This window comes from Miscanthus floridulus, chromosome 19, assembly GCF_019320115.1.
Source record: "Miscanthus floridulus cultivar M001 chromosome 19, ASM1932011v1, whole genome shotgun sequence".
Taxonomy (NCBI): Eukaryota; Viridiplantae; Streptophyta; class Magnoliopsida; order Poales; family Poaceae; genus Miscanthus; species Miscanthus floridulus.
Window position 1 is genome coordinate 88210182 of NC_089598.1, and position 10520 is coordinate 88220701.

Genomic DNA, 10520 nt, shown 5'->3' on the forward strand with positions numbered 1-10520 from the left:
GAACAACTGACTGGACTAACCCTTCCAGGGTCCGATCCTGGCAGAGCCAGCGTCCGATCTTGTACCATCGCCTCCTTTTCTTTTTCTAACTCCTCAACCGCTTCATCCTTTCTTCCAAGTTGCTAACCATAGTATGTACAACTCATGTGCTCATGTGTTAGCATTTTTCAAAGCATTTTACAAGGGTCAATTGTTAGCACACTAGGTCCCTAATGCATATGCAAGAATCATGTCACCTAGTGGCACTCAATAACCGCTTAGCCAAAGATTTTCCCTCTTCATAGGACGGCTATCGATCCTAAACACACTCACACCCTCTATGGTGTCTTGAGTGTCAAAATAAAAACATATTTGATACCTTTGCCTTGATCTCCTTGGTTTTTGTTTTTTCTCATTCTTCTTTTCCAAGTTGGGGCTTGATCACCATCAACTCATGTCCATCTTCGTCTTCATGGACCTCTCACTTGCTCCATCACTTGGTGTGTACCAACCTAGCTCATGATCACACTTGATGACATAGGTTAGTACTTAGGTTTCATTAATTATTCAAAACCAAACTAGGGCTTTCGGGGTGGCGATGGCCCGGTGAGCGGAAGGGTGTGGGGGACGGGGAGGGGAATTGCCATTGGGTGGGAAATGGGAGAAACAAGGAGGAAGTCAGAGGAGGGGAGGAACAATGTTATAAAGAGGCCCAATGGAGATGCCTTAAAAAAGAAAAAGGCCGAGCGGTAGCATCCGCTCGATGAACTTTAACATTCGTGCAAAGGCCGATCAAATGGCAACATGACCTTCTTTCTCCTCGCGTGCGATTGCGGGTGCGCCAAGCTCTAGCGAGCACGTGCGGCGGCGACGATGATGGGTACAGTTTAAGGTTCTGGGGTTCAGGATTGGGAAGCTCCTCTCCCGGTGGCTTTAGAAGGAGAATTAGGGAAGGCTGGCCGGCCCGACGGCACGACGGGCGGCAGGGCCGTCGCCGCCATGGGCGGTGGAGGATGACGGCTGGGTGAGGATTGCGATAGGGAAGGCACGGTGCGCCGGGTTAGAGCGGTGGTGGTTGGCGGCAGTAGTCGCTAGAGATGAAGGAGGAGGGCGAGGCGAGAGAGCCGAGCTAGAGAAGGGCAGCATGGTCACGAGCAGCGGTGCCGGAGTTAGGAGAGACGACGGTAGTGGGAGGACTGCTAGAGTGGGACGATTCCGCTCGGCCAGTCTCCGTATAGGGGGCTCCCACTTGTGCAGCCTTCATCCGAAAACACTGCTGGATTCCTATACATCGCTGTAGAGTGGACGACTTCAACAAGATTTGTGCGCACGTCCTTATCCAACAACCTGAGTTTATCTCCTTGGCAATCCTAGGCATCACCACCGCCTCCTCCCTCCTGGCCTCCCGCCGCTCGCTCCACCTCCAGCCTCACGCCGCCTTGCTTCTTTTTTCCTTTTTTTTCTTTTTCATAGAATATTGAATTTTAGATGTTTTTATATGTATTTTTTGGAATAAAATAAATATTTGGAACATTTGATTTTTGTTCTAGAACATTGTTCCTGAACATTATCCTAGAACATTTAATTTTATTCTGAAATTAATATTTTTGTTACATGGGCTTACTTGAATTGACTTAATGGGTCTTATTGAGCTGACCTACTTGAAGAGTAGGAGGCCTTCAAACATTGTGCATCGGAGGTGTGGTTTCACGGTTTTAACATTGAACGCTTTAGGATTTGCGCGCTTAGGGAATTGAGCGATGTATTCCTTTCTTCCTCCGCTCTTTCGGTTTCCTACACGCATCAACTGCTCAAAGACTGACGACTCAAGGAGTCGAGGACCAGATCATCCCATATTCCCGTGGAAACCGTAACGAAATCAAGAGCACGGATGATCTAGCCTTAGCTTGAATCATTCAATCCAGAACGATATTTCGTCGAATAGTTCGCGCTCAGAGATGTCAACGGGGAATTGCAGCTGCCCATCCCCATCCCCGCGGGGGAAAATTCCCTGGTCCCCGTGAATGCCCACGGGGGAGTTTCTCCCCATCCCCGTACGGGGATTTCATCCCTGTAAAAAATAGTCAATAAGATGAGTAAAAGCAAATCTAACGCAGATTTGAAGAGACGGTACTAAGTTACCATATAAACAAATCTCAAGAAAAAAAATTAAATAAACAAGAAATCCATCAGCCAAGCACTAGTGCTCTGCTCCTCTACAGCTTCAGGATTGGCTTCTTGTTTCCATCTTTGACCACCCACGGATGAGTTGGGGAAGCAAAAGCCAGGTGGCCGTCGGCGGTGGTTACGCGGCTCCTGAATCCTGACTCCCAATTTCGCTTTCGTGCAGCGCCGGGTGAAGCCATGGTGGGTGCCGGGTGGTGGCTGTCGACGGCCTTCTGGATCTCTGGGAGCGCTGCGCCTCCGGCCTCCCTCCGCCTCCGTGCAGCGCCGCTCACCTGCCGCCCCTCCCTCGGTGCAGCCTGTAGCGCCGGCGGCCGGCATGGAAGCGGTAGACGCGAGCCCAAAACCCGTGACAGCGACCGCGAGTGCACCTGTGCGAGCCGTTGCGCGCGTCTGGGGAATTGGGGATGGGAACTGGGAAGGGAGGAGAGGTGTTGGAAAGTTAGGGTTTTGCATTTTATATGTACAATAGGTATTGGGCCTTGAGTATTGTGGGCTACTGGGCCTTGTTGTACTCGGGTCCCCACGGGGAATGGGGACGGGGCGCTGCATACTAGACCCGACCCCGTGAAACCCGACCAGGATGAAATTTCCTTCGTTTAATCTCCCACGGGGAGATTTGCTCTCATCCCCGTCCCCTAGGGAATTTCCTGCGGGGAATCGGGAACGGGCCCGTAGACATCTTGAGTTCGCGCACAAATGCGGGACGGCGAATGATCGAAGCAATGGAAGAGGTGGCCCACCTGTGCCGCATAACACAAAACCAGCGCAGAGAGGGAAATCCCACAGCTGGGCCCATGAAGAAACATGGCCCATATTTGTATGGCCCAATTTTTCAGGCTGCCTGCATCACTTCTCGGCTTCTCTCGACGGAGGAAGACGACGTAGACAAACGTCAGAGGGCCGACCGCCGACCGCCGACCGCCGACCACGATGGAAGCCGGAGACGGCGGAGCCGAGGAGGAGCAGGTGATGAGCGAGGTGCACCTGGGCTGCCCGCCGCACTTCTCCGGCCTCCACATCTCCCGCTTCAGCTTCTCCTCACGGCCAATAGGTACCAGCAGCTCCCGCCACGCGCTTTGCGCGCTTTTCGTCATACACCTTCCCTGCACTGCCTCTTGGTGCTAACCGAGGAGAGATTGTCGGGACACGGTGTGATTCTCTCCTGAACTTTGATTCAGTGTTTTCAAGGCCATCTGGGGACAACGATGCTGTTGGTGGCGGTGGGAGCGAGTTAGCCGCAGCAACGAGCGGTTCTTGTAAGTGAATGGGACTGTGGATCAGCGGATGTGTCTTTGCGTTAGTTCGTGTTGTCGTAGAGGTTAGTTTGGTGGGTATGTGTTCAATTGTTCGTTGGGGTAACATGTTTTACTCTGTTGAGGAGGTGATTCGCCTGACGCAGTCGCCGTGGCTGAGGATGGGGATCTCGTTCTGGACCGGAGAAGAAGAAACAGGGTAAAGTCCAATTTACGCCTTCCAAGGCCTTGTTTAGATCACCTCCAAATTCTAAGTTTTTTCACTCTCTTTCCATCACATCAATTTTTAGCCGCATGTATGGAGCATTAAATGTAGGTAAAAAAAATAACTAATTGCACAGTTTAGTTCAAAATCACGAGATGAATCTTTTGAGCTTAGTTGGTCCACGATTGGACAATATTTATCAAATAAGACGAAAGTGCTACTATTCATCAGGTTGAAATTATTTGCAATCTAAACATGGCCCAACTTTCACTCAAGTCCGGATTTCAACCTCGAACTTTAAAACCGGATAACTTTGGCCCGCTAAACTCTGTAAACCGTTCAACTTTCAACCTGGGCGGTTTTGCGGGTAAACAGTAACTTTTGATATTTTTAAGAGGTGTCGAAATTTTATATTATTTTTTTAGCATCTTAACGTCCTCAGATGAAAAAACTCAAAACTACAAAGTTGTAGATCTCGTCGAGGTCTACAATTTACATATAAAAATTATCTTCATCCGACATCGTATTGAATGGTTTTCTATTTTTTGAAATTTAAGTCTTATCACCCAATAAAATATGGTGCTGAAATTTTATATTATTTTTTCAACCATCTTACTGTCGTTAAATGAAAAAACTCAAAACTACAAAGTTGTAGATCTCATCGAGGTCTACAATTTACATATAAAAATTATCTTCATCCGACATCGTATTGAAGGGTTTTCTATTTTTTGAAATTTGAGTCTCATCACGCGACAAATTGTTTTATCACGTAATGAGACTCAAATTTTAAAAAATAGAAAACCCTTCAATACGATGTCGGATGAAGATAATTTTTATATGTAAATTGTAGACCTCGATGAGATCTACAACTTTGTAGTTTTGAGTTTTTTCATTTGAGGACAGTAAGATGCTCGAAAAAATAATATAAAATTTCAGCACCATATTTTGTAGCGTGATGAGACTCAAATTTCAAAAAATAGAAAACCCTTCAATACGATGTCAGATGAAGATAATTTTTATATGTAAATTGTAGACCTCGACGAGATCTACAACTTTGTAGTTTTGAGTTTTTTCATTTGAGGACGTTAAGATGCTCGAAAAAAATAATATAAAATTTCGACGCCTCCCGAAAATATTAAAAGTTACTGTTCACCCTTAAAACCGCCCAGAAGGTCGAAAGTTGAACGGTTTCAAGAGTTGGAGAGCCAAAGTTATCCGCTTTTGAAGTTCGAGGTTAAAATCCGCACTTTGGTGAAAATTGGAGGGTATAAATTGGACTTTACCCAAGAAACAAATATGGTACATCAATTGCTGGTTGCTACGTATCATGGTGTTGTGATTGGCGATCTTCTCATTTAAGCTTTCTTGGCTTGCAGTTAGAAGTAGGGATGAAAACGGATCGGATACGGACGGATATCACCGATATTATATTTGTTTTCATATTTCTGTTCGGATTCGGGTTCGAATATGGATAGTGTCAACTATGTCGGATAGGATACGATTGGATATCGACATCATAAATATGCGATTTGAGTATTCGGATACGGATACGGTATCAGATGTTGGATATCCGGACTCGGATATGGACAGATCTCAACCCCTCTAAACAGATTCGGTTTCGAATACGGTCGGAAAATATCCGTACCGTTTTCATGTTAGAAGTGACTGTCATCTGCTCACCATTCAGCATGGTGTTACCAGGTCGCTTAAGAGCGTTGGGCTTCAGGTTGGAAAAAGATCGATGGTGCTTTTCTGTCATGTACGTGTATGATTCGTTGTTGTTACTGGTGCGCAGGTTTGGAAAGCAGCATTACTATTAGCTGACTTTGTTTTGCATAAAAGCTTTGGGGGAATTCGTCATGTGCCATTAAAAAATATCGTAATGTCCTGTATATCCCTGAAAAAGTTCAGCGGTCTTCAGCACCACTGCTCCAATTTTTTTTGTGCCCTCTATGCCACTGCCGTCAGTTTGGTCTCTAACGTCGTCAATGAAAAGTTGAAAATACCCTTAAGTCTAAATATGTCATTAATTTTTTTGGGCATCTTAATGACTTCAAATGAAAAAACTCAAAACTAGAAAGTTGTAGATCTCGTCGAGATCTATAATTTTCATATAAAAATTATCTTCATTTAATTCCGCAAAAAAAAAAGATATGATTTTTCTAAGATATATTAATCATATCAAATCATAATTGACAGTTTGACATGAAATTAGTGGATATAGGTTTCTAGAATGTTTCTTTTCCTAACTCAGGAATGTTTGTCAGGTTTGGTAGGTTTAGCACCAGCTCGGGTTGCTAGAAGGATTTTTGTTACAGGTACTTTTCTCTCCTTTAGAGTTTAATTTGCTAAAACTATTTGCATCACATTTTACTCATTGAATAAATTTCATGTTCCATGTCAACCTAATATGTATAGTAGTTTGATCCTTTTGCTTCTGTTCGACAAATAGATTTGTTTGAGATGTCCCAACTAGAAATAAGAAAACTTGGCTGGAATCACAAATTCAATACCTTGCGGAAGTATGATTCCAGTTATAGTCCTTATTACTTGATTACTTTCATGAAATTCAGAGGCACATCCGCATATATACTGTTGCCTGATTGTCTCAATTTTAATATGATTTATTTTTTAGAAAAAAGAATATTTAGGCCATTTGTATTGTTGAAATGTCAATCCCCTGTTAGTGGATTCATATGACGACCGGATGAATTCACATTTATCTTGTTTCAATGGAAAATAATGCACATTTATATCATGTGCATTCTGTGATACAATTTGGCTCCCTCCCCTCCCCCGTGCCTTCATGTTTAACCACTGTGCTACCTTAAATCCTAACAAAATTTATTTGCCAATGGGGATGAACAGATAGAGGCACTGATATCCTAGATAATTGCTTGGCTAATGTCCATACCAACTCTGGTATGCTAAAGTTTGATGAAGCTAAAGTCTGTGTACGGGAACTGGACTGGAAAACATCATGGCCTCCACCTGTGGGTACATATGATCCTTCTGATCCAAGGTTTTCTCTACACCAATTGATCTCACTTTCATCATTGATCATCATGCATCACAAAACAGTGATCCATAATGTTAGCATGTTCACTGCTTCCTTTATTACTAGCTGACTGCCTAGGAACCTCCCCTGGCTGTCACCTACTTACTCCCCCTCTTTACTGCTAGTATTTACTTCTCCTTTTGCTGCTAAATGGCTGATGCCGGGGAATCTTCCCTGGCTGTCGCCTGTGTGCTTCCCCCTCTCTCTCTTGTGTTAGTCTAGCTCCTATATAAATCCCTGTAATTTGGTTTACTCAACATGTATGAATACAAGAGCTAGTTCATCCTCTATCATGGTATTGGAGCGATGAGGGCACATGAAGACGAGGAAGCGGCCGGAGGCATCAAGGAGTAAAGGGGTCCGGAGCTATTGCACCTGATGATCTCGTTCCTGGAATGAAGATTCTTCATAGAGAGACCAAAAGGATCAAACTCAACAGAACAGTTGTTATCAGTAGTGAATTGTCTAACAGAAATGAGGTTCTTAATAATGTTGGGAGCAACAAGAACATTATTAATACGAAAGGTTCATGGAATGACAGCATCACCCGTAGCTGTCACAGGAAGAGTGGAACCATTTCCAACAACAATGGATGAAGGACAAGTAAAATGAGGTGGTCGGAAAAGAGAAATGTTACCGGCATCAGGCGTCATATGATTAGAGGCGCCGGAATCCATGACCTAGTCAGTGATAGCAAGTGGAGTGAGGCTCATGGTGCTGAAGGAGTTGGCCAGAGCCTGCTGATTCCAGGAGCCGGTCTAGGGAGACTGGGAAGGGGCCTGGTACACCTGCTGTTGCGGCTGCTACTGATGGTACTGCTGCTGGTTCATGGAAAAAGCCGGGGCAGTCAGCATGGGTGGAAAGCCCCGTGGTCCTCCTCTAGATGGGCGCTCTGGTCACCCTGCACCTCAGCTGGTGTGTTTTGGCGTTTTGAAAACCAAGAAACACAGCATAGCCTAAAGTGGAGCGGCGAGTGTCGGGACCCCCAGCCCAATCGGCATCAGTATAGACCACAAGTTCAGAAGGAGTGGAGGGCTGAAGGTGCAGGCCATGGCTGAGAGTTCCCTGAAGATAGCGGAGAATCCTCTTAACAACAGACAAGTGAGGTTCGCGAGGATCATGCATGTGAAGGCATACTTGTTGAACAGCATAAGCAATGTCTGGTCTTGTGAAAGTAAGGTACTGCAGGGCTCCTGTAAGACTGCTACAGTGGGTAGGATCAGTGACAGGAGCACCTTCAGTAGCAGAAACTTTAGCATGAGTGTCCACAGGCGTGCTATACGGTTTGCAATCCATCATAATAGCACGTTTGAGGATGTCAATGGTGTACTGCTGTTGTGACAGGAAGAGACCACCTGAATGTTGCGTGACTGAAATGCCCAAAAAGTGATGCAAAGGACCAAGGTCTTTCATGGAGAATTCTTGTTGCAAGGCAGTGATAGTGCGACGGAGGAGAGAGGCACTGGAGGCAGTCAGAACAATGTCATCCACATAGAGTAGTAGGTAAACAATCTCATTGCCTCGGTGGTAAATGAACAGAGAGGTGTCAGACTTTGCTTCAACAAACCCGAGAGACAAGAGGTAGGTGGCAAACCGGTTGTACCATGCGCGAGGTGCCTGCTTCAGACCATACAGAGACTTGTTGAGGCGGCAAACATGATCAGGAAGAGCAGTGTCAATAAATCCAGTGGGTTGGCAGCAATAGACAGTCTCGGAGAGGGTGCCATGGAGGAAGGCATTCTTGACATCCAGTTGATGAATAGGCCACTGCTGTGAGAGAGCCAAAGAGAGGACTGTGCGGACCGTTGCTGGTTTTACCACAGGACGAAAGGTCTCATCATAATCCACTCCTGGACGTTGGGTAAAACCACGGAGAACCCACCGAGCCTTGTAGCGATCAAAGGAGCCATCAGCATCCTCCAGAAAGATGGTAGCTGGTCGTAGCCTCAGGCGTATGAGCACCTTTGTTGGCAACAAAAGGAGAACTGATGCAATTCTTTTGAACTTGTCGCACTCTTTTGCATGGTGTGGGCAATGGGGAGGTCGTAGGTTGTTTACCTGATAGTACCCAATTTACAGTATCCTAGCAGAGACATTAATGGAGTTCTCTAACTCCTCTATACAATAGCCTTTGCTTTATTCAAGTGTTTCTTTGGCACAAGGCTAATTCCATGTTCTCTGGTGCAGTCGGTATTTATGGTCTGTAAGTGAAGTTGAGGAGGCTGAGAAAGCAACAGTCCTGTTTGCTGCAGATGTTATTTACAGTGATGATCTCACAGATTTGTTCTTCGACACGGTGAAGAAATTGATGTCAAGTGGTGCCAAGAAGGTACCAGTGAACTCAGCATTTACTCTTCAGGATTCAGCTCCAAAGTCTTGAGTTAAGGCGCCTTCGCAAAACGAAGAATCAAGATTCTTGTTTGCATTTTGTAGGTGCTATACTTGGCCCTGGAGAAGAGGTACAATTTCAGTCTAGACGAATTAGATGTCGTGGCCAACGGTTACGCGCACTTCCGAAGTTTCTTCACAGCTCATGATGGTAAAATGTTTGCAAAGATCTTTCTGCTTCGTTAACAAAACGAGCGCTGACAAGTGATCTAAATCGTTTCCTTTCATCCCAATTATTATCCGCAGAGCATGGCAATCCGATCGATAGATATGGACCGGGTTTTGTTGGAAAGCAGATAGACCCTGCAGAGATTCCTCAGTACATCAGAGAATGAGAGGGGCAAGGATTTAGAGATGTGGATGATCATGTACAGTCCGGACCAGAAACAGCAGTAACTCTACAAAAAAAATCGTCTTTTTCTTCCAGAAGGAACGAAGAGAGCAATGCATGCTATTCCGCCTTATTATCATTAACCTCAAATGACTCTGGAAAACCTCCTGTTTGAGGTAAATTCTGCAGTTGCAGGTTCCAACAACAAATATCATCAGTCGATTGCCACAAATGCATGATCCCCAGGAGCCAGGATGATGGCGACCCAGAACAAGCAACGGAGCATCCCCAGGACAAATGCTCTGTGTCGATCGGTCTGGCAATGATCGATCGGCCTGCAGGTTCTCTGGCCTTGGAGGTTTTGGAGCTCTTGTAGGATCGGGATTGGACTTGGAGTCCTGGCCTCCTGGTCCTGGGTGCAACTAGCCGGCCAGCTTTGATCGCCGTCGTTTTGCACTTGATTTGTTACATGCATAAATATGTATATTTGATTCTTTTCACATGCATAAATATATATACATACTAAAATAATAGATTTTTATTGCATAAATATGTATAAATGCTAGAATAGTTGATTTTACATAAAAAAATATGCAAATTTTGATAATATATTGTGTAAAACCGAATGTTTTAATTCGTTTAAACACCTTCTAAACCGTTTAAAAACTAAACAAAGGGTGACCGATTATTTACCATTTAGCGTTTATGATAAGAGTATGGTAGTGGGCATATATAGTCATCCTTGAGTGGCGGCAACTATATGAAAAAACATTTACTTCCCTCCATTTATGTTTATTTGTCAGCAATTTTTTACTGTAGCAAATTTGACTATCTGTTTTTTCTTCTAAAAAAATCTTAGATACTTCAATGTATATAACACTAATGAAGTATGTTCAATAAAGAATCATATATGTGAAAACTTGATGTATCTAAAAATCTTTTGCAGAAAAAACGAATAGTCAAAATTGCTACAGTAAAAATTCGGTGACAAGTAAACGAAAACGGAGGTAGTAAATCTTTGCCCACCTAGTCTGAAAAGAAGGCCGGGTGATTTCAGAATTTGTGGATGGGTTATTAACATGCACTATTCATATAATATCCTGCTCTGGTTTTTGTGCT

General features: G+C 44.5%; 1 protein-coding gene across 1 annotated transcript; it reads left to right on the top strand.

Annotated features, from left to right (window-relative positions):
• Positions 1-3019: 3019 nt before the first annotated feature.
• LOC136529967 (uncharacterized) lies at positions 3020-9405 on the top strand. The gene is made up of 10 exons (XM_066523017.1): positions 3020-3223; positions 3345-3422; positions 3548-3623; positions 5284-5350; positions 5420-5503; positions 5879-5942; positions 6493-6646; positions 8870-9011; positions 9116-9221; positions 9317-9405. Exons 1-10 carry the CDS (start codon positions 3097-3099, stop codon positions 9403-9405), a joined length of 987 nt encoding a protein of 328 aa, XP_066379114.1. The 5' UTR covers positions 3020-3096.
• The last annotated feature ends 1115 nt before the right edge of the window (positions 9406-10520 follow it).